Genomic DNA, 26190 nt, shown 5'->3' with positions numbered 1-26190 from the left:
CCCCAGGTTACCGCGACTCTTAAGAACCCCTGTTGTGCCGTAACTGAAACTAATGCTTAACAGTTTTCAAGTACCACCTGAAGACGGTAAAATACCAGCTGCTGTCAGTCAAGAGAAAACGTAATAAATAAAAACAGTATAGATAAACTAATTAAATTATGCAGTCATAATTAATAACTATTATTAAAAAGAAGTATGGTATTCCTAACAAGTGAATTTCTAACTGTTGAAAAAAAGGGCAAATTTATAGCTAAACAGGCTTTAAAGCCTTGTTAGTAAATGAATATAAAGTAACCTGAGTACATTTTCCTAATTTGAATAGAGAATTGCAAAACAAACATTTGGATAATTGCCTGTTACCCAGAAACAAAAATGCAAATTGTACTCAAATAATGTTCAAGAATTAGACGAATAGCACAGTATAAAAGAAAACACATCATTAGTTTAGGTTTTTAAGACACAATTTTTTAATACTTTCGCAAAGGTTTTATGTGCAACTCCTGTTTTTTATTTATTCTTAAAGTACTGCAACTGTGGTATTATTGTAATTAAGCACAATACTTTATGATTGCATTAGTTTTTTTTTAATGAAAAATCAAATACAGAATAATATTTAACAGCCAGAATTGGTCATAGATATGCAAGAAAAATCACTGCAAATGCATGAATAATGAGTTCAAAAACTGAAAAGAAAAAAAAATGTGTAACCTTACTCCGTAAATACAGTGGCAGCATTCTGCACTTTGTCTAACCTTACTCCGGTGGCTAGCTTCCTCCATAGCAATGGAGTAATTTTACTGATAAAACTGGTGTAATGCGTAACGTTACATTAGTTTTATCAGTTAAGTTACTCCATTGCTCTGAAAGCAGCTAGCTGTCACCGTTTTTACGGAGTAAGGTTACACAACTTTTTTACAATGAGAACATGATGTGGTCTAAAATACCATAATGTGAGACTAAAAATTTAATTCAATGAATAATGAATTTATGTTATATTTCTTCTTCTAAGTTTAATAATTTATCATCAGCCAAGGTCTTCTCTGTTTTCATCTGTATCCGAATCTTCAATTGCCTCTATGACAGATTTTTCGCAAAGTAGTCAAGTGTCTCAAGAAATGCAGATAGTACAACGGACAACGCAAGTTACACAGCAAATGACTCAACAAGTGTCGCAGTCATCTCAACAGCACATATTGCAGTCATCTCAACAACAGTCGCAGTCGTCTCACTCAAACTTTCCTGTGGATTATAAGCAGGTAGCGGGACAGCCAAGTAAGTTCATAGAACTGAAGATTGTGCGTAAGTTGTGACATTTCCTTTTTTTATTTTTCGAAAAGATTAGCTTAAGATACAATGTACTGGAATTTAATGTTACATTATATTTGTCATCGTTCAAAACTTATTATGAGCCCTTTGTTTCTTAATCCTGCTATGCTGACGGTGTCTAAATGCACTAAGTGTTTTGACGTAACACTAACTACAATTTAGAGAGCAATAGCTTGAACTGTCATGTGGACTCATTTATGTTTGGTCACGTACATTTTAAAAGGGAAGTTTTGGTTACTATCTGACATGTTAGCTGTTCTTTAGAACTAATGAATGAATACTCAAGTGCTTTAGTAAATGAACGAATAAGTAACACTTCGCCCTATTCACTTTGCTTCGCGTGCACTTGAATAGCAGTATTGAACATTTAAAGTCAAAACATGCCTAATAGTAACTAATTAAGTACTACACTGGATAGCAGTGGATCACAAGCGATATTTAAAATGTTTATTACAAAAACTTGGTCATTTCATTATAACAAACTTTATTGATACATCACAAACATTAAAACATGTGTATGAAATTTTGAAAATGACTTTATATACCTTAATCTTCAGAGCTATTTATTTTTTAGCTGGAATCAAGTATATGTATCATAACGTGGTTAAAATATTGCTAAATAGGTGGCTCTGCAAACTATAAAAATATTTTACTATTTCACTTTGCCCCGCTATTTCACATTACCCCACATTCCCCTACTTCTAGGCACTCTCATGCACCTCTAGCTTTCTTGTGATACAAATTTAAACATTGTCATTTAATTCCTGCTTAAGTATTGATAGGTGGCGCTAACAGACTTTATTACGTAACCTCATACATGAATATTTTAAAGGTAATGTTGACTTTAGCATGGCTGAAACTTAGGCATGTTTAGAGAGACCTGGCTTATAAAATTCCTTGCAACGTTAAAGGATCTGATACAACGCAACGCTATCTTAGGCATTATTGCACAACTTTACTAAAGTGTCACTCACTAATTTACACCTATAGCCACAAGAAAATAAGGGGTGTATCACCACATAGCGTTAGTAAGGTTTTCATTAGGGTTTCTAATCCCTCCATTTCTAGCTCGAATCCCGCATGATATTTAGCGGCATTAATCCCACAAAGATTTTCCTCGCAAATGTTTCCCAATTTTGGCGGTCCTTAAAACGAAAATGTTTTCAAGTATCATTTAAAGTTTTAATCCCTTTTCTCTATATCTGTAAGAAGAGCAAGAAAAATTTTATGTCTCAAAATGCTGAACGGATTCTCCATTCAAGTAAACAATAAAAATGGAGTATATTTTTATGAGAACTAATTGGTATTCTCATTCGAGATTTCAGTTTTCATACGTTCAGCAATTGCAAAAATGTGTAAAAATGTGTATTTTCAATAACTATCATAAAATATTGAAACACAGAAAATGTGGCTTTAGAGGAAACATTCGGGCTTTAGAGGAGTAGCCTGAATGTAATGTTGTAATGCTTCTGCAAACTTAAGGAATTCGCTCGAAACCTTTAGCTTACTAAAGGTGCACAATATTTTTTTTCCCAAGCAGAAAGCAATGAAAAACCAGACTTTTTTTTATTTATACTCTCTAACCTGTAGAAAGTGCCTGTCGATGTCTTTGCCACCGTGAAGTCAGTAATATAAATGTAGGTGGTGCCTTGAAAATTATGTTGCACGAGATAGCTGAGCAATCTGCAATATATTCAGTACGACTCTTAAAGAGGTGACAGAAACTTGTATGAAACACTTTTTAAAGGGAGAGGTAAAATTAGCGATATCATTCAAAAACCTTTACTGAGACTGCGACCCAACAAGCGTTCACCCTCTGCAGTAATGAATCACATGCACTGATGCAGTGTTCAACGTAAATGAAGCCACAAGGCAAGTTAAATTGGATAGAGTAATACACAAATCAAACAGACATCGTTTTTGTCCGAAATTTGAAGTTCATGAGCAAAAAACAAAATGTCCAGAATTATTTAGCCTCAGTAAAACCAACTGCAGTGGAGCCACTTCGCACGTTTTCTTCAAGCCCATTATTTTTTGCGCAAAAATCGTTTCCCAAACCATACGAGCGATGCTTTGTTAAGATGCATATTGGACTATTTAAAATACATTTTTGCGTACCAAACGATAGTTGCTAATTGAGATGTGACTCTGTAGTACTCTACAATTGATGTATGGAATTCAAGATGACGACAAACTGATGTAGCAAAAGCAGTTCTTCCTAAAAAAAGACAACTTTCTCTATTTGACATAAAAATTTAACTTTTAGAAGAATAACGTCAATCCCGCGGAATTCCGAGATTGATTCCTCACAATCCCGAAATCCTGCGGAACTGTGACTGGTGCGGTGTTGGAAACCCTAGTTTTCATATAAAGTTGGTTAATGCGCCTCACTTTGTACTAAAGTAAATATTTTTACAGATACACACTATGACATTTTTGCTTGATGTTTTTTTTCCGCAGTCATGTAACGATGCGTTAAGCATTATCATGTAACTCTGACTTAGGCACCAATATTTTACCCAAGTTTTGAAATTATCTTACACGCTAGCTAAGGCATTATCATACAACACTAACTAAGACACCAATCTATAACGCTAACTTTAGCATCATTGTATAACGCTATAACTAAAGTATCATCATGTAAATCTACAACTAAAGCATTATTATGTACCTGTATAACTAAGGCATCCTCATGTAGCTCGATTACTAAGGCTACTAACAAATACACCATTATGTAATGCTAACTTTGGACATTATCATATAACGCTATAACTATGGCATAATCATGTAACGATATAACTAAGACATCAACATGTAACGCTCGTTAACTATGGCACCATCATATGACGCTAACTAAAGCATCCTCATATAACGCTATAACTAAGCAAGCATCATATATCGCTAACTAAGGCTTTATCATGTAACAGCAACTAAATATTGTTATATAAGGCTAACTTAGCCATCATCATATAACATTATAACTAAGGAATCATAATATCACGCTATAATTAAATCATCATCATGTAGTGCTGTAACTAAGTCATTATCATGTAGCGCTATAACTAAGGCAGCATCATATAACGCTAACTAAGGCTTTATCATCTAACACCAACTAAGTATTGTTATATAAGGCTAACTTAGTCAACATCATATAACATTATAACTAAGGAATCATAACATAACGCTATAACTAAATCATCATCATGTAGTTCTGTAACTAAGTCATTATCATGTAGCTCTATAACGAAGGCATCATCGGGCATCATCATATAACTCTAAGGTATAATCATATAACACTCGCTAACTTAGGCACCATTCGACGGAAAACGGTTTGTCCCGCACGTAACGTATTATATAGTTAATTCAAAAAAATAGTTTAAAAGGATAATGATTAAAATTTCATAGCTTAACAAATTAAAAACGAATTTGGGATTCCTTAAGCAAAATATTTCGTCATTACTTTTTTCAATAACTACTTTTTAATGGAATATATGAACCATCATATGCAGGAAAAAGTGACCCTACTTTTTCGTGGAATGGTCTATATAACATTAACTAATGGACCATTATATAATGCTAACTTTGTCATCATCATGCAGCGCTGTAACTAAAGTATCATCATATAACGCTAATAAAGCATATTCATATAACGCTAACTAAGGCATAATCATATAATGCTTGCCAAATAAGGCACAATCATATAACGTTTACTTAGGAATTAACATAGAACACTTAGTAATGCACCATTATATAATGCTAAGTTTGGCATCATCATGTAACGCTAAAACTATGGCATTATCCTGTAACGCTATAGCTAAGACATCGCTCATAAAGCTCGTTAACTATGGCGTCATAATCTAACGCTTATTAAGGCATCATCATATAACCCTATAACTAAGGCACCATCATGTAACGCTATAACCAAGGCATCATTAACATCATATAACGCTAAGTAAGGCAGCATCATGTAATGCTATAACTAAGGAATCATCATGCAATGCTATAACTAAGGCCTCATCTTGTAACGCTATAACTAAGACATTCTCGTTCAACGCTAATTAAGGCATCATCACAAAACGCATCATATAACGCTAACTAATGCTTTTTCATGTAGCACTAATGCACCAAAATCTAACGCTAATTCAGGTACTTGAGCCGGGTGCCGAAGGCGGCAAATCTAACCACAATGGCGGCTAGTATATCTATATTATTTGTAATTATTTGAAAGCTAATACCAATTCTCTTTAAAACACAGCTTAGCAATTCGTTTCAAAATTGAAATTTAGGTTTTAATTAGATGCATTAATTTGAAACTCATTTGGAATGCTAATTTATATTTGCTAGTGTGCAAATATATGTAATCTAGAAAAATGATTGTTCTAAAAGTCCAATTGCATGCTTGCTTTGAGAATTTAAACTGTATATCCCAGAAACAAAGAGCTATATGTTTAAAAATTTAAATGTGTAAAATATCTTAATCCCTGTTGAGTAACTTATTTCAATGTCTGTCTAATTACATTTACTTACCCTACCAATGTTGTTTCGAGACAATTTGCCACTAAATGTAAGATTTAAAGTATGCTAATTGTCCCCAAAAGCTTATATTGTATTAAGTTTAAAACACTTCAAGAACGGAAGAGTATTGTAAAAGACGTTACTAAGTAATGATTTAACACGAGTCGTTATACTGTTATTTGATAATAATTAAGAATGAGCTAAATATGTTAAATTATCTTGACTAAGACTGTTTTTACACAAAATATTAAAGTAATCAAGTTCAGTGTACGTTAAAACAATTAAAATGTCCTTATTGTTTAATTAATTTCTGTAATGATTGCATTACAGAGGAAAAAATGTAGTGACCTATCCAAAATTTTCTTATGGGCTGGATAGAGATGTTATAAGAGTCCTCACACCCACCCACCCACACACACACACACACACACACGAAAATAGACTCATAAGGGTTGTCACCCACACACTCATAAGTGTCCTCACACAACGGCGGTAAACTGACAAACAATTTGACCTTACTCTCACACACACACAAGCAACCCCCCTCTCTTTTTCTGTCACACACACATACACATATACACACTTACGTATAAAGTAGACTCTGTCGGTGCTGAACGTTCAACCCTTTAACAGTTTGACCTTAACAATGACGCAGTCTTAGCATTGCACCCAAACTTTCTCTTGATAATAAATTATTTTTTTTATAAAAGAACAGCAAGTAAAACTACTCCGTTTTGCTGTAGTAACTAAATTTGATTGGTATGGATATATTAGTTTTGAGAACCTATTTCTTTAACAATTTATGTGTCATTTATTTCCCTAAACTATCGCTCCTATTGAACCCACTCTTTGCTTAAAACTCTGGTAAGCTAGTCTTACGGAATAACACATAGGACGGGCTAATGAACTGCTAAACTAAACTGTTCTTAGTGCTTTGATAATGCTGAAAGTTCATGACATTAACATTAAGAAATCTAATATATTTTCTCTTACCCTCCCTTAACATTCCATGTTTAAACCAATTAACTATCGATAGAAACTAAGTTTGTATGGCCGCCCCCTAAAGCTCAATTTGAAATGGACGGCAGCTTAGTAGCTTCCCAACCACCAGCTCAAAATTATTCCCCTCTTGTCACCCAATCCACGCCCGCTCCTGCCCCTTCTTTCCATTCAGTACAGCCTCCAGTTCCTCATCAACAAATGCAAGAACAGGCTCCGCAACAGCAAGAGGAATCCGTTCCAGCTCCTATTCCACCCTCTGCGTTTTCAGTTCCATCTGTGCCTACAACATTCTCTGCCCAGCCAGCTAAAGTCGATGATGCCCCTGCTCCAGGTATGACCATTGTTTTTCAAACATTATCCATGTCTTACTATAATGTTATTTGGTGACGTGACAGATAAATGTTGTGTTGTCAGAATGATAAATTATAAAAGAAACAAGTTAGGAAAAACAATAAAAACTTAGCAAAGAGTTAAAACGAAAATGAAATATAGTTAATTAGTTATAACATAAAAAAAACATAATGAGTTTATAATAATCAATTGGGAAGCTAATCAGCTATCAAGCCGTGAATAATAATGGCAGTAAGATTGTTGTTCTCTTTAGCTTTAGTACTGTATAACGATGACATGGCCGCTCCTCATACTAAAGTAAATTTTGTGAACCAGAAAACATATAAAATTTTAATTCATTTGATATTTTTCCTAGATAACATAGTAAAAGGAATTAAAATCATAATTTAAAAAATGTTGTTATCATTACTACATGCTTATTTTATCAATGCGAAGCTTCCATCTTTCCTTTGGAAACCAATTTCTGACCAATTAGCTGCAGACGTACGGCAATCGTTCCTAATATCGAAAGTGATTGGCTGTTATGGAAGTTTTCATAACTAGTTTTCGGTTCATAATGATGAACAGAATAACGGGTCACCTGGATTAGCTTTAAGGGCCACATATGGCCCGCGTGTCGAAGGTAGGACAACACTGGCTTACACCGTAAACCACATAATCCACATGTTGTCAAAAGTTTTTTTTTTTTTTTTTTTTAAATTGTGGATTATTTTAAGCTGCATCAGTAGAAAAAATAAGTAACTCCAAATATTTTTCCCTACCAGCAGATAAGTTCATTTTATTAAAAGCCACGAACTTACTGAACGTGCCATAAACCTAACGTTTGTTTTTATTGCCAGCTGAAAATTTCCTATGATGGAGTTACAGGACAAGCCGTCGTAACCTGACTTCTTTGTATTATATCTCTGTTTTGCGAAACAATGTTGAACTTTGGGGGAAGGGGGAACTGCTCAACCTTCTCTGCTTCAATTTTTTAAACATGAAGGTTCATTCATACTGAACAGCAATATGAGAAACGCATTTAATTTTTTTTATGGATAGGGGATAGTTTACTTTCTATTTAGATAACCAACATGCTAAATTATATTTGAGGAAAATTTGAAAATATTTATCAGTCTTTTATGAATGCTGTTCTTTAAGAGACGCTAAGAAATGTCTTTGTGCTACGGCTAAGTTGTAGTAAAAAAAAAGCATAAGTTCTCGCTTAGGTCTGTCTCCCACGCATTGTTTTGCAAAAAGGTAGAGAGCTCTGTGTTTTGTGTAACATTCTTTAAAATATAGCCATGGTTTGTTTTAAGAGGCTTTTAATTTTAAAATAATACCAACTAGTTGCAGTTTTAACCCAAATTAAAGGAAGCTTTAAAAATAAATTTCCTTTTAAAATGTAAAAAAATGCTCTTTTATTTTCAAATGGAGTAAAAATTCTAAATTTGTCAAATAGCGATGAGTAATATTTAAATTAAAATAACTTTTCAACACAATAACTTTTACGAAAACAAAACTAGACGTTATGCGCTTTTCGATCTACTTTTGATTATAACTTAAAACATTTTCGCAGTATATTGGTACAGTTATTTCTATGACAAATTACAAACAAATGAACATACACACACTTTGCTTTAAGTGAGTAAAAACAAGGGGAGAGAGACTTACAAAGTAATAAGCGAAAAGAATGTTTTCAGTTGATATTAAAAATAAATAGACAAATAAATAATATTATATTTCTCGTTCAAAAAGATTCTTTAGAACATACATCTGATGAATGCGCTAAAACATATCGTAGCTAAGAAGGTCAAGCTGTCAATGAGAATCAATATTTTTTTTCCTTTCTTTCAAACATTTTCAAATGCTTCGAAACATTAGAACATAGGCATTTAAACATTTCGAAAGTGAAAAAATATATTTCACTGATGAGTAAGGTCTTGGCAAGGATTTTTTTTTTCCAACTGATACTTTACTTTTGTAAAAAGGCGAAGTTACTTTTTGCTACCCGACTGCGCGTGCGCGAAACAAAGGAGGGTAATGTGTTTATGAGTCTATGTATGTATATTTGTTCTTATGTGGCAAGGCTAAAAACCTTGACCGATTTTAATAAATCTTACGTAAATCGATTTGTCTTAAACTTAGGAGTGTCATGACAGTAACCAAAATTCACCATATCAACAACCAGTCGCCATATTGTCGATTCGTCGTCAATGTCGTCAATGGCGTCAACGTCGTGTCGCACGCTACTTGCGTGCTACAAAGCGTGCGACAAATGCAGGTAGCGTTTTCACTGCCTGAATTTTTTTGTTTACTAAGTACTACTACTAATTCGATTTTCATCTCTAACATGTTGCATTTGTTTTGTCGTGATTCAGGAGACTGAGTTCGCGACTTGTACTCACTCTTTTGACGGGCGTTTTTAGTTTTGGGAGAAAGATTTTGCCTGACGACTTTTCCGCGCTGCTAATATAGCTGTGGTTGACTTAAGTTCGCGCATTTTTGCAAAAGGTCAAGCATATGTTGCTTTAAGCCGAATGAGGTCCCTAGAGGGACTAATAATCAGTAGTTTAGACCACCGCAAGTTACTTAATAATCCTCACAATATATTCACTTTCTCAACAAAATGACAAGATTTCGAAATTTGCCGTCTTATGATTATAATAACTAAATCTATGAAAATTAACTAAAAAGGGTAAAATACAAAATAGTTATTAAATAAAACAAAAAATCCGACTGCGTAAAAACCAAAAAAAAAAAAAAAAAACCTGAAAAGAAAAATATATAAGCCTAGTAGTTTAGAATGTTATTAATTTTTACTGAACAACTACTCCAATGAAATAGTTTTATAATCGATACGCACATAAGACAAATCATAAATTCAAAAGCAGAATAGAAGGATCAACAGTCGGGGCCCATTGAACTTTGACGGGTTTCCTTGATTGGTCAAAAAGGAATGGGCCCGACTGTTGATCATTCTATTCTGCTTTTGAATTTATGATTTGTCTTACATTTGTATCGATTATAAAACTATTTCATTGGAGTAGTTATTCAGTAATACTTAATAAAATTCTAAACTACTGGGCTTATATTTTTTGCTTTTTAGTTTTGGTTTTTGCGCAGTCAGGTTTTTTGTTTTCATTTAATAATTTTTTTTTAAGAATTAGGTTATAAAGAAAACGTTTTGTAAAAGGTAAAAGACTTTATCCTTTAGTGGCACTGAAAACTGTGTTGTTTATAAAAAAAAAATACATTCTTCCGATTTCTAAAACGAAAACGACAAATAAAATCTTTTCAATTTCCTGGGGTAACTTTGATTTCAAACAATTCTTTACGGACCAAAAAAACAACCTTATGCTATTGTAAATCCATTAACTTTCAGAAAAAACGACGTTTAAAAAGAAGAATTCCATGACAGATTTGGTTAATTCGCTAAAAGCAATAGAACATAAAAATTATTTTCAAACTGATAAAAACCATATAAAGACAATTTTCAAAGAATTTTATTTATTTTTTCATATTCAAGAAAATATTATTATGTTTTGTGTCGAGTAAATACTTCATTTAAATTAATTATATCGTTAACAAACAGCTCCTGAACTTATGAAAGAAGAAATCCAAGCGCCACAGGCTCCACCAGCACCACCAGTCCAACAAGCTCCACCTGCTCCAAGCATGCCTTCTATTCCTCAGGCTCAAAACTTTGCACCAGTACTTCCACCAGTTGTAGATTTGAAGCCAACTCCGACTCCAGCTCAGCCTGGTGTGCCAACCGGGGCTGGATCTAAGCCTGCACCAAAGAAAGGCCGAGGTCAGCTAATGAATGAGCTAACTCCTGGACGTATACCAATTTGTGCCGATTGTGGGGAACCTATAAGGTAACGTAGAGATGTTGAAATACATTTAAAAACGAGCTGATGTGTGCATCATGTGACTTCCTTTTACTCCAATTTAATGTCATTTTCTCATTATTGTCAGTTTTAATGTAATTCAATAGTTTACTCTCTAAATATCACCAACAGTGGCCAAATTAAAACCAGATTTTAAAAAAAAAATCGCCAAATTTGTCGCCAAGTTGGCGAAAAAACTTGGCGACCAAAAGACTGGCGATATATCGTCAAGTGTCCGCCAAATTATAACACCACTTGAGTTCACATCGAAATTAACAATGATTTCCCCCTAAAAAGGGGCAGAAGACCCCCTTTAGAGCACCCGAATGCAACCAAAAACGGAGGTGCACAACTAGAACCCACTAGGAGTCTAAGTACCAAATTTCAACTTTCTAGGACATTCCGTTCTTGAGTTATGCGAGGAACATACAGACATACGCACATACGCACATACATACGTACATAAAGACGTCACGAGAAAATTCATTGTAATTAACTCGGTGGTCGTCAAAATGGATATTTCGAGTGTCTGTAGGTTCCTAGGCATATATCCACGTGTGGTCGGGTCGGAAAAAAAACTCAACATTCATTGCGGGGGGGGGGGGGAGAAAAATGGAAATTAAGGCTGATTTTTGAGTGAAATTTTTTTCGCGAATACAATACTTCCATTTTTGTAAAAGGAAGTAAAAAAGGAAGAGTTACTGTGCTGGTAAAAAATTCTAAACATATTTTTAGTTCGTTTTACAAAAAGCAGTTGTTAAAATTTTTTTAATGAATACAACATAATATTTTGCAGTTCACCAGGACTTGATTCAATCATCCCTATAAGCAATTTTCCAATCTTCCCATTTTGTTATGAAGTACGCTATTTTTTTTAACATACCATGGACACGGTGGATTTTATCGTGAAATTAGAATGATGCTTTTTAAGAGGGAAACTCCAAAATGCACTGACGTGGTTATAACTGACGTGAACTATAAAGATTATCTCTTCAACTTTAGCCACACAGTACCTTCATTTTTTGATTTTATTCCCAACCTTTATACGGCTATTAGCCAAAAATTGGGTAATATGTTAGTAATACCTCTCCCCCCCCCCCTGCTATTGCATAATTTTTTTTCTTTAAACTACAAAAAATAAAAATATTTTAATTTTAATCATTCAGGCAAAGAAAATACCCGATTTTTAGTAATTTGTTATTAAATCAAAATGAGACAGCTGTTGTTTTGCTATCAAAATTTATTTCATAGCTGATGTTTTAACGAATGTACAAACATTGGAAGTCGAGCTGAGAGTTTGTAGTCTGTTTTTTATATAAATTTTGATAGATTATTCGTTAGGTTGATAGATTTGATACGCATTTTGTTTTGTAACCAAACAATTATTCAATCCTTGTACTTAGTTTACCCCTTGGAAAATTCCATTTTACTCCTTTGGGGCTAATTACCCCCAGGTTGGGAACCTCTGTCTAAAATGAAATTAAATCATCTTTTTCAGAATGGGATACTTTAAAACCATAGGCGTCCATTGTCTTACCTACTTGCATTGAGGTGTTAATTGATTTTAAAAAAAAAGTACGCAAAATACGAATAAAAAATAGATAATATTTTTTATAATCTGCTTCCACTTTTTTTGCTTTGAAGTCAGCATAACAGGCTGATTCAGTTTCGTAGTGAAAGTTTTAGATAAAATCATCAACAATAAGATTAAAAGAGTTGTTTCATCCCTCTATTTGCAGTATAAATCACCAAGCTTTACTTCTAGAGTATTCTAATTGTTTTCTTACTTTTCTTACATATATTTGTATGAATGACTCTTTTCTTCTTCCTCTTATATGAGATTACTAGTGGTACCCGCACGGCTTTGCCCGTAATAGAAAAATTAAAAGGTATTTTGGTTCGCCTGTATAATTACAAATAAAGTATGGTGAATTTTCTCGCCAATTGGCTTGTGCCCATGTTACGGTTCCACGTTATGATAACTTCGTAATTTACTCGTCCATCTTATGATAATTTTGTTCTTAAAATTGGAATAGAAAAGGAACCACATCGAATTTTCAAAAAATCGCTTCGAGGTGCACACCCTTATGCTACAAACTAACTTTGTGCCAAATTTCATGAAAATCGGCCGAACGGTCTAGGCGCTATGCGCGTCACAGAGATCCTGACAGACAGAGATCCGGACAGAGATCCTGACAGACAGAGATCCGGACAGAGATCCTGACAGACAGAGAGACTTTCAGCTTTATTATTAGTAAAGATAATTATGATTGATACTGTAAGTAAATGTAAAATTAGGCAAATGGTCTGAAGCGTTTATTTTACTGTATAATATTTTGAGAAGTGTCAACTTTTATTTTTTCACACACCTGCTACCTTTTAATTTTACTGGTATTTAGTTTTCAAAGATATCACGCTTAAATTATATTATTTTTCTTTTCGAATTAAAAGAGTCGAGACAAAAATGTGATTATTTCTATGAAAATGAACTATACTCTTTAACTAATATTTTTTTACATTTTTTCCTCAGAGGACCTTTCATCGTTGCACTAAACAGAACTTGGTGTCCGGACCATTTCCACTGCAACAATTTACACTGCAAGACAAATTTGATTGACATCGGTTTTGTAGAGGAGCAAGGACAACTGTATTGTGAAAATTGCTACGAAGCATACTTGGCACCTATTTGCAATAAATGCAATGTCCGCATTAAGGGGGTATGATTATTTTAAATAGAAATTAATTTCAAAAGAATATGGATAGTTTAAAGCGTAAAAAGGCTTTGTTCACCATGATATACATTTTTAAGTAAATAGTATCTGCAAATAGGATACGTGAAAAACTAGTTTCTTTAGAGTTTGTACTCCAGCCCATCCAAAGGAATGGAATGAAAATATTTCTTTTTAATTTAACAAATTTAGTTTTCTAGAAAATTATTTATATGCCTCTTTGCTTTTTGTTATTCTTCCATATTTGTTACAATTATATTTGAACTGCTATGTGATAGTATCTTCGTATATTCCCACCAGAAAGGAAATTTTAAGGTGATGAAATACATAAGTTTCTACATGTAGTCAAGCAACTAGACTAAAAATATTTACAACATTTATTTAGCAAAGTAATTATTATTCAAGAGAATTTAAAGTCATTTAAACAAATTAAATTTGAAGTGCTTGATTAGTTATTGTTTAAAATGTCTTTATTTTCATTATGTCTTAAATGTCTTGCTTTTGATGAAATTTTATTTATTTAATCTGTTTGAAATCTTGTTTATACATCTGTTACCATAAAAATATTTTTAGAATTCAAAATAAATAAGAAAATACATTCTCTTTGAATTATTTTTAAAACAGTTTTACTTTTGTTTTTTCCAGAACTTTAAAACTGAGTAAAAAGATACGGATTTAAAAAAAAAAAGTGACAATATCTATAACTACAATAAGTTGATTTTTTTAAAGTTTTTATTTTTATGTTAGCCTTATACAAATAATTACACCTTCGTCATTTGAAATTTAATGCCAATTTCTTTTCCCGACACTCACGTCCCACTTTTTTTCACTTTAGTTCTTATAAGATCTTAAAGGGGTAAAAAAAAACATAAACGCGGTTTTGTCTATCAAGATAAATTTTGATAATCTTACAATTTCTCAAAGATCTAAGGTATCATTCAAATCGGTCTTTTTCCATTTTGACCAACACGAAAAACATTGATCTATGCATTTTGAATATCATTATAATAGTTTTTTTTTTTGGGTTTTTGGTGCAATAGTAGAGCTTTAAAATTTATTCCAACGCGTCTTAAACTTAGTATTTCTCTTAACTCATGCGTGCTCACCTAGGAAAGGTCATGGGGTAGACTGTTCCAATGAAACTTTTTTTTGGGGGGGGGAGGGGGAATCTGTTTTGAGGGGCATTTTTCATTTGAGGTGGGCTCTTGCTCTTGGGGAGGGATCTTTGAGATATTTAGAAGGGGTGCGTCCTTCTCTAAAGGGGCGCACCCCCTATCTAGAAGTTGTGTCAAAAACACAACTTCTAGCTGCTGTTTATGTTACAGTTTGGGTTTTAAAAAGCACTTTCCTCAATTTATCTTAATGCATATTAACGGTTGTGTGTAAATAGCAAGTTGCTAGTTAAAATGGTAAATAGAACTTTAAACTTAATGGAGAGAATAAATCGAAAAAAAAAAAAAAAACAATAAGAAAGAAGTTCTTGATGTTTATGGTTTCCAGACAGCTTACGTTCATAATATCAATCGTAGCTTAAGTTGATAATGATTTTGAAGGTAAAAAACTTATTAATTTGAAAACTATATTATATAAATAGCATCAATATAATTTCCTCTATTAGAAGATATAGCGCCATTCTAGTGATAGAGAGAAAATAAGTCTTCGTCACAGAATATGTTAACATTGTACGAGAAATAGCACAATATTATACGAGATTGAACTTTTATAATGAAATGTTCAATATTGCGTAAACATTAGAAAAATAGTTAATGTATCTTACACTAACGAATATTTTTTAAAACATTTGTGGCGTTGCTTTTTAAATTAAGTAATTAAAATATTTGGTCGTAAGGTGTTCTACGACTGAAAAGCTTAAGTTGATAATGATTTTGAAGGTAAATAACTTATTAATGTGAAAACTATATTATAGAAATAGCATCAATGTAATTTCCTCTATTAGAAGATATAGCGCCATTCTAGTGATAGGGAGAAAATAAGTCTTCGTCACAGAATATGCTAACATTGTACGAGAAATAGCACAATATTATATGAGATTGAACTTTTATAATGAAATGTTCAATGTTGCGTAAACATTAGAAAAATAGTTAATGTATCTTACACTAACAAATATTTTTTAAAACATTTTTGGCGTTGTTTTTTAAATTAAGTACTTAAAATATTTGGTCGTAAGGTTTTCTACGACCGAAAAAGATAACTGTACTTGGAATCTTAGTTTAATAAAAGAAAAGAAAAGGAATATTGACGCGAATAGTTTTTGATTACGCTGGTTTGTAAGGCAGACATGGCAGATATCCCGTTTGCCAGAAATAACGGATTTATTTAACTCAAGTTTTACCCGTTGAAACAAAGCAGACATCAGTAATTATGTCTAAAAATTCATTGTTTAAGATATTCAATATTTATTATTTTAATAGGATTGTTTAAATGCTGTGGATAAGCAGTGGCATCCCCAATGCTTCATATGTGCGTATTGCAGCAAACCATTCGGGAATAACTCTTTCTATTTGGAAGATGGACTTCCCTACTGTGAAAAAGGTAAGAAAATACTAATTCAACACATTTGTTACCAGTTCATAACATCAAAAAGGCATCATTACGAAAGAAAACATCCTTGTGTGATTCATACTATATTCTCAATCTCTCTCTCTCTCTCTCTTTCTCTTTTGTAAAAAAAGGTATTCTTCTTAGATTCATAATTCTTTGAAGTTACATACATAATGTGTGTCCACCAAAAAAAAATATCCTGTGATTGCGTTTCATTACATGACACGAAGCAAACCAACAGAAACGAAACACACATGTCACCAAAATCTATATCTATTAATGAATTTACAAGTACTAACTCCACCTCTGCTTTACTGAGCTTTATTTGAATGAGTAAAATAAAACTTGTGGTTATTGATCATTTTTTTTATTTAGGTGATTAGGGTTTTTCGTACATTATTACCCAGAAGAATTTGAATGCAAAATTAAATTATTTAGATGCTAAAAACTCATGTTATTTTTAAAAATACCCAAAATGTGTTACATAAACTTGTTGCTTGTGTCCATTTGAAACATAACGTTATTAAGAATAAGGTATACCAAATAGAAATTTGTAAAACAAAAACCACAAAGTACATGTGTTCTTCAAGAGTAAGAGACTAAAAAAAGTGTTCCTCAGAAATGAAGCCAATCTTTTATACTCTTGAAGGTATCTCCCGATGTTCTAGACAGTAAAAGTAAACAGGTTTAGTACATCAGAAGGGCTTTATAGTTGAGATATGTATAACGTGCCTCTTAAAAAGAAGAAATAACAAGGTCAAATAGCACAAATTACAAATTACTGCAGACACGTGTTTTGGCATTATAGGAAACGCCTTTTTCAATGCAAAATAAATTCAATGCAAAAGACATCCAATTTTCCGGATGCGTCGGAAAAAACGTGTCTCAATCCTCTTGTGATAATATTTTATACTAAAATGACTCTTTCAATTATAACTTGTTCTAAGACGGTTGACGGGTTTACAAGTTCGGGGGCCCGTCACAATGCATTTTAAGGTTTCCTTTATCACGGCTCTATCTAAAGAAATATCATGTCATGTTTGCAACTTCTGCGGGGACTCTATGGTCACTGGGGTCCCTTGCATTGGTCATTGGCGTTTGCGATATGGTAAATCCACTACTGCCTAAGTCAATGTATAAAACAAAGGATAAGAATTTGCCAGACTAATACATTTAAAGATTCCTATTATAGTTTTGCAAATGAGGAAGATCTAATAAATAAGAAAAAAAAATGATTTGCTAAGTTAAGAGAAATATATGTGTGGTAAAAATAGCTTGAAGTTAAATTATATTCTTTTTTCCTAATGTCTTTTTGATATCACAAGTCTAAAATTATTCCAAAAAGCACTAACAGTCGATAAAGGGATAAGGCCGTGAATAAAATCATTTTATGTTTGTCTTAATGTTACCATTTTTAATACTGATTAGAAACATCATCAAAATTACATTAAAAGCGAAATGGTAGTAATGTTTCATATGACTAAAGGTATCAGAGCTAGAAGTGACAGAAAGATTTTGATATTGCTCCATTACTGAGTTTAACAGTAAAATACAAAAAATAACAAAAATTTGACATTAAATAACTATGTAAAAAATGTGACAAGATAACTAGGTTTCAAAACATTGATTTTTTTATTATTTAATTTTATCAATTAATTTTTCTTTTTTGAAACCATTTCAATATTTGGGGCTGTGAACTGTTTTTTTTTAGAAACCTCAAAGGTATTTTCAATATAATTGCACGTATTCGTAAGTAAAAGTTTTAGTTTAAAAACTACAATACAAATGAATACATATTTTTTTAAACAAATTGTTCACTAATATGTACAATGTCAAAACTTATTACTTGTGAAGGTTAGTGTCAATAATAAACCTTAATTTTTTCGGGTAAAGAAAATCTTATTTTAGGAAGAGAAAATTAAAATTGAAAATGCACTCTAAGTAAATGAATTCGTTTGAGTATTTTTCGCATTAGAAAGAGATTATTTTTGGCATTTAGAGAGAGAGAGAGAGAAGTCTTTCTCACTACAAACCTCTATTTGTTTTTAATATTTTCTAATAGTTGTGTTTCATTTTTAGACTGGAATGAATTATTTACAACAAAATGCATCGCTTGTGGTTTTCCAATTGAAGCTGGTGATAGATGGGTCGAAGCTTTGAACAACAATTACCATTCGCAATGCTTCAAGTGCAGCGTAAGAACACTATTTTGCATTCTATCAGAAAACAATATCACTCATTTTCAGATCTTTTCCTGTATTCCATTCCAAAAACTGTTGATCGTAAGGAAATATACCGCGATGAGACAGAATTGCGTGTATTTATGGAATGGCACCGAAACTCGGCGGTTTGGAAAGAAATAAGAGAAACAAATGCATCTGGGATACCAATGTTTGAAAAAGGCACTATCAAAATTGGAAATGATCGGGAAAACACTTTTCTGTGATTAATTTTTAGTGCATGTGTGTTCTAGAACAATATTCGTACTTGCGTCAGTTACTAATAATAATATCGTGCAAATTACGTTATTATTTAAACTACCACAGGGTAGTTCAGTAATGATTTCGATCGGAACAATTTTCGTATAAGAAGTAATTAGTGCTAGCTGTGCGTTTATTGTAAACAACTTTCGGTAATTATGAATATATTAAATTGAACTAAAATTATATAGCTATTTCTTAACGGGAAAAAATCAAGAGTGATTTGAAAAATTGTTACTTAGTATAGAAATCTTGTTTCACACACACACACACGCACACACATGTACTGCATAAATGTAGTCTGGATTTGACCCCCCCCCCCCCATGCCAGAAAAGATAATATATTTAATCCAATTTATCGAAGATAATTCCTCATTTTGTTTTTTCTAAGAAATGCTTTTAGTTTTATGTCATTACTATTAAAATGCACTCATAACTGCTTTTATATGCTCTTTCATACAGTTCTGAGTACAATTTTTATTAGTTTTCGAAAAAAAGAAAATATTCATTCTTTTTTTCTTTTTTTTTTTTTTTTGCGAACAATATACTCTATTGCTACGAATGACATCAGCAGAAAAATGCTATATAAACTCTAAACTGAGTGAAAAACGGAATTGAGTGCAATGGTAGATATGAGCGAATTACTAAACTTACATCTTAATTAAGCTTAATTTTGTTATTTTGTATATCTTGTTTCAAATTTATTTCACAGAATGTATGTAATGGGTTTGTTTCCTTTAGGCAAAAGTAGTACTTTTATTCACTGAAATAGATAGAATAAGCAAAAAAAAAAATAATAAATAAATAAATAAATAAATAAAATAAAATAAAATAAAACAACATGGACCCAGAAAATTCTTTCACTTTCCCAACAGTTATTTTTTAGTTAATTTTTTTAAATGTCCAATTTTTGAAACAAGGCGTGGTCTTGATGACGTCACAAATGATGCTTTTTGGTGCATCTTTGTACCGCGTTTCCACGTTATGATAATCAAGAAGCGAATTAAAATTGCGCTCTACGCTTGCTATCAAATATATCGTTGCCAATACACGTGAGTAAAGATGCGAATTAAATATTTTGCTCTGTGAATGGCAACACAAAATGGCAGTTCATCATTTGTGATGTCATCGGCAAGAAATGTAAACAGTAAAAGATCACCGATTTAAGTATTTTTTTAAAAAATATTATACTTGAACAAAATATTTAAAAATGGTTAGACCCTATGTTTTTAAGCATGTTCTTTCAGAAAAAAATACTTTTAAAATATTGGAAACGACCCCATTAGAATTTAAAACATGCGTACTCAGAATAATTACAGCGTTTTCATATCACTGATCCCGTTCCTAACAAAATAAGTAGTCAGTGAATAAATAATTTTCTTTTGCCTCGTGTTCACTTGACAACTTGCATTAGACATTTAAAATCAAAATGTGCCCTGTATTAATGAAATAAGTTCGGAACTGGACATCGGGAGATCTTAATTAATATTTAAACATTAATATCCCAAGAGCGTTATCATTTTTAATAACAAAAATAATTTTCAACAAATCACAAAATATTACAAAATGGGTACGAAACTTTGAAAATTACTTGCATTATTATTTTCTTTGATATTTAGAGTTATTTTTTTTGAACTGGAATGTACTGTATGTTTCAGAAAATAATAAAATAGTTTTATGATAGGTGCGGTTGCAAGCAATGAAAATATTTCACCATTTTATTTTCCCCCATATTCCCCTACTAGATAACATTTTCATCAATGAAAATTTTCAAAGTCGATATCAAGCATAGTTCCGGTTTAAATTAGCTCTAATGATTCTAAAACTCAATTTTTTTAGAAAGGGAAAATCACTATGTTTTGGGGACATTAAACACTTTCAAAACTATAGTTCAAACGAAAACTGGTTAATAAAATACGCAGAACACTTACATTACTTTTAAGAGAATATCTTGAATGTAAACAAACTATGTAAATCAAAAAATGTAATTGTTGTTTTGAGAACAACCATCCGTTCAAATTAATGTTTTTGAAAACAAGTTAACTACTTAAATATTTCAGCTACTTGTTTATTCTTTATTTTTATTACAAGACAAGAGACCAAAGCCTCATACAAAGCGTCATACGAAAAGTGTCTTGCAGAAACACTGAAAAAGAATTACAAGGAAAAAAGAAAAAAGAAATATCATCACAAGGGCTTAAAATTCTAGCCTGACTCGCTCACTGTGCAAATTTGTGAATGAACAAAATGTCTCTGCTAGATTCCGAAATCTAAAACTCAATTTTTATTTCATCTTCTATGATGCAATTGCAGTTCGCACTAGTTGTAATTAAATCTATAGCTACAGGAAGGAACAGAAAAGCAAAGCATGCATTTTAATGAATGAGTCCCTGGAGGAGAATCTCTTGAGGAAAATATGATCAGAATAGTTAACTTTACTTTTCTGGTAAACTAAAAGGAATTGTATGACTTTTTGTTTCCCGTAATACCTTTTCCAAATAATTATTATTGAAATAACCAGGTCTATATTAGGTGAGGTATTGCAATTTACCAATGAAAGTATTTCTAAGTCGTTTCATTAGAATAAAATCATGCAATAGAGGCTTTTATATTACCATTTTAATAAACATGAGGTTAATTTGCTACGTTTTCATATTATTTTCTTTCCAATTATTGCCTAATGTACTCGTATATACTTAAATTTCGCGATCGTAATGTGAGAATAATGCGTTTTTTGATGATTTATCAAATTTTTCATGCTAAAGTTTTTCATTCGGTAAAAATAAAAAAGAAATTGCAAGAAAGAAGAAGGAATTATGCAAATGTATACAATGTTCATGAATAACTTATGGACATTGTATGATTGCGACAAAGTATTACAGTATAATGAAACTTCTTGTTTTTATACTGCAACTTTTTACAAGTTAAGTTATCAATCGGAGACGTACGAAAAGTGTTCCGCTAATAGTAGTTGTCTGACCATCGATTGTATGGAAAGGCAAATATCCGGTTTACAGGCGGAAATGGGCGCGTCTATTCCTTTCAGGGATGGTAGTTTTTCTGATACGATGTGCGTGTTTGCTTCTTAATTATCTCTACTCAGTGTTTTGAAAATGACAATTTATACAATGCAATAATTTTTAAATCAAAACTATATTCGATCCATATTATCACTGAAAAATTAATTGATTTATTTTGTTTACAACATAGTATTTAGCTTACGATTTTGCTTTTAAATTTCCGAACGAAATGAAAACATTTCATTTTCTTTTTGTTGTTTCCATAGAAACGCGTTTTTTTTCCTCCACTCATTTTCACTTCTATGAAGACAATAAATAAATCTCTAGTGAAATTACGAAACGCGTGCATCAAAATCCCATTGCTATTTTTCCTTCTCCCTTGCTAGATTCCTTCAGATGGAATCGTCTTAACTTGGCCCGATTGCCAAATTACATACAATCCGTAGCCAAACAGTATTAGTATACATTTCGGTGCTTGTAACACTCGTGTTCAAAAAAGCCTGAAACTCGTAGGTGAGCCTCGATCCTAAAAGCAGCTTTTGGTTAACTCTCAACTAAAAGCAGATTTAGAATGAAAATATCATTCTGCACTCTGCACAAAGCAAAATGCTCAAGTTTTACTGTAAGGTCCTGGCTTTAGCACATAACTCTCGATTAACAAGAAATGAATTATTTTACGGTTAACGCATGATTTTTTGCAGCAGTGGGAAAGATTTAAATTTTAAAGGCTTAAGTTTTGCATGTATTTTAAGCTATAGACCGGAGCCTTTTTACTCTGAACTGCTTCATTAAATTCAGAAGCTGGGCAAAATGCCACTTGAATCGAACTAAGGCCTCTATATATACGAGCCGGCGCATCAGCTTAAATTTAGCCATTTTGGATCGGAGCGAGAGTGTTTTAGTAATTGTCTTTTCTGGCGAGTTATCGCATTTGGTGATTGTTCACTGTGAAAAATTATTAGCGGCACGTGAATTGTTTATTAAATAAAATATTATTTTCGTCAAATTTGGCCAAATCCAAAATTTTGCTGTGGTAACCCTAGCAGTGCAGCAATGAAAGATCCGATCCAAAATGGCTAAATTTAAGCTGATGCGTTGGCCTATCGTTATAGCGGCTCTAAGTCGAACCATAGACATGGGAACCGGAGAACCTTTTGCGTCATTGTTATGTATCCATCATTCTATTTTTAAATGCATACTTATGAAAGCCACAGTAAGTGTTTGTTTTTATCATTTAACTTTAATATTGCGACTATTGTGCCACAGCAATATTTACTTATACTAATTAAAAGTACTTGTGAAAATTAAAAATAACTAATCAGGACTATACCCAATACACTCAAAAGGCAGTAGGTTGCGTATTGCTGGCCTAATTTCTTCTCTTACTTTACAAGGGGAGGATTGTTTGAAGTTTAAAAAACGTCAGTTTATTCACATTTACCTTAAAGCTGTTAAATGCAACAATATGCACTGATTTGCTTTTGTTATATATTTTTAGTTTATTTATAGATTTTTACTCTTCCTTTTTAATAATAAACAAACAGTATGGAAAAACTCCCATCATTTCTAAATAAAAAAGGAGATATTGTAATAATACAATAACAGTAACATTTTTTTTTTTTTTTTTTCAGATTTGCAACAAGAACTTAGAAGGACAAAGTTTCTATGCCAAAGGTGGAAAACCGTTCTGTAAACAGCATGCCAGGCTATAAATCAAAATGAAGAGAACTAAATGTCCTTACTATTGAGATGAAAGAATGAGAAGTTACCAGAAATGATGCCAAAGTTTTCTGGGACAAACAAGAATGTGTGCTGCCAAAATATATGATTTGTGTGAAAAACATAAACTATGTTAGAGAAATGGGAAGAAGCGAAAGTGAACAAACTTTGACAAATTCGATATTTAATGTCTAGATTTTACTATTTCAAGAGGCTACCGTTATTATGGCTACCTTTAGGTTATTTCACTTAAAACGAATAAATAGGAATCAATCAGAATCAAATTGAGTATAATCCGTTACCACGAATATGTAATTCGCAGTGAAGAAGTATTGACTCATATCAGTATTTGCTATTTTTAGCATCCCCAGGTACAGTGCATTCTCAAGTACAGTTTATTCAGTTAAATAAATTGAGTTGCTTAAATCACTGGTTGCAGTACACGATTTTGATTTAACTCATGCTAAATGAATGTACTTGAATCAAGCGCATGATTGTAAGCTTACTTTCACAGACCTCTAAACAAAAGTGCAAAATGTGGATTGAAATTATATGGGATTGATTACATTAGAGCGGACTAAATGCATTTATTCAGGTGCTTGAGCTCGATTCTATGGAGATTTTTTTACTAGTACTTAATTGATTACATTTCAATTGCTGCATAGTAAAAACTCATGATTGAAATGTATGGGATTGATTCATTAGTGCAGAATGAATGCACTGTATTCAGGTGCTTGAGTTCGATTCTATCGGAGGTTTTTTAATGGATTAAATTTCAATTGCTGCTAATTAAAAACTTTTGATTGAAATGTATGGGATTGATTCCATTAGTGCGAACTAAATGCACTGCATTCAGGTGCTGGAGCTTGATTCTATTAGAGATTTTACTGGTATTTAATTGATTACATTTCAATTGCTGCATATTGAAAACTCATGATTGAAATGGGTGTTTCAAATTTACTCATTGCATAAGCGGGAAAACAATCGCACATTTTCGCAATCAGAAGTAGTACTTTGTCTTGTAAGTTTACGCTTTCATGTTTTTCTGATTTGTTTAATTTGAAAGATACTTCAGAATTCCTATGATTCTACGCATATTGTATGGTTACTTTAAAAACATGAAGTTCAAAATTGTGCATCTCTCTTTATTCACAATATTTTGAAAACTACTAGTTTGTTCACTTTTGCTTTTTACATTGCAGATATATAAATTCCTAAGCTACCAGATCTCATAACCCATTATGTGTCATATATCTTCATAGATGGTAAACAAATACAAATCTTTTACAGAAGTCTATTAACCTAGTTTTGATTTCGTACTTTACGAAGCAAACATAGGTACAGATTAATACATGATGTTTGTTTCAGGTCGCTTACAAAACACATATAGAGTGATAGAAAGTAAATATTTTACTATGACATCAGAGATTTGGTAGTTTAGCAAACGACACGTAGTTCCCTTAATGGTACATTATTAAAAAAATAACGTGTTTAATTAAACTTTTATAACATAAAGAATCAAGCAAAGAGAATCTTCAAAATGTTTTCTGATACTGCAAAGAAAAATTAACAAATATGAATTTTTGAATTAGCGCAGCATGAGCCTCATATTTTAGAAATAAATCTTTATCATTCTCTCATGGTGTTTGTATTTTCCAATACACTACGAGTAAAAGAAAATAATTGAAAAGCATTAAAGTTATTAACAATATTGTGTTTGAAAAATGAAAACTGACGCAAAATGCACAAATAGAAACTATAATGGGGTCGTTTCCAATATTTTAAAAGTATTTTTTTCTGAAAGAACGTGCTTAAAAACATAGGATCTAACCATTTTTTAAATAATTTGTTTAAGTTTTATATTTTTTAAAAATTACTTAAATCGGTGATCTTTCATTGTTTACAGTTCTTGCTGATGACATCACAAATGATGAAATGCCATTCTGAGTTGCCATACACACGCCATTCTCATCTTTACTCACTTGTACTGGCAACGATATGGTTGATATCAAGCGTAGAGCGCAATTTTAATTCGCTTCTTAATTATCATAACGTGGAAACGCAGTACAAAGATGCGCCAAAAGGCATCATTTGTGACGTCATCTAGACCACGCCTTGTTTCAAAAATCGGACATTTTAAATTATTAATTAAAAAGTAACTGTTGGGAAAATGAATGAATTTTCTGGGTCCATGTTATTTTTTTTTGCTTATTCTATCAGTTTCAGTGACTAAAAGTACTACTTTTGACTGAAGGAAACAACCCCATTGTGCCAGTGACAAGCAAAGAGGTGTAAGTGTATTTCTTTAAGATACGAGAAAAATGCTTTTAAAGTTTAGATCCTAGGTAGAAATGAAAGAGAAATTTTTTTCTTAATCATGCTGCATAGCAGAACCTACCAGAGTTACTACTATCTATTGTAACAACGTAGGAGAGAGATTCTCCTACCATTCGTACAGGCTATATTTAAATTTTTACTTCTGTCACTTACTTCCTTCTGCTTCTCACTGCCTCAATTGCAGATTATGTTTTAGAGCTACAAAGGGTACCATTTTCATTGCAAGAGAAGCAAAGTTATGGGGAGAAAAAACATCGGATCAAACTCGAAACAAGTA

At 32.2% G+C, this 26190-nt stretch overlaps 1 protein-coding gene across 1 annotated transcript in view; it reads left to right on the top strand.

Moving 5' to 3' along the window:
• The window catches only part of LOC129235110 (PDZ and LIM domain protein Zasp-like), a 111533-nt gene extending 86319 nt beyond the window's left edge, over positions 1-25214 (top strand). The window contains exons 9-15 of the mRNA XM_054868798.1: positions 1029-1272; positions 6878-7174; positions 10769-11054; positions 13597-13783; positions 16228-16348; positions 18437-18552; positions 23489-25214. Coding sequence (XP_054724773.1) covers positions 1029-1272; positions 6878-7174; positions 10769-11054; positions 13597-13783; positions 16228-16348; positions 18437-18552; positions 23489-23569 — 1332 coding nt within the window. The 3' untranslated portion in view covers positions 23570-25214. The remainder of the gene's footprint in view (positions 1-1028; positions 1273-6877; positions 7175-10768; positions 11055-13596; positions 13784-16227; positions 16349-18436; positions 18553-23488) is intronic.
• Positions 25215-26190: the final 976 nt, after the last annotated feature.

The sequence above is a fragment of the Uloborus diversus genome, chromosome 2 (genome assembly GCF_026930045.1).
Source record: "Uloborus diversus isolate 005 chromosome 2, Udiv.v.3.1, whole genome shotgun sequence".
Taxonomy (NCBI): Eukaryota; Metazoa; Arthropoda; class Arachnida; order Araneae; family Uloboridae; genus Uloborus; species Uloborus diversus.
The sequence above is the reverse complement of the archived record's forward strand: the minus strand, read 5'-3'. Positions and strand labels throughout refer to the sequence as shown.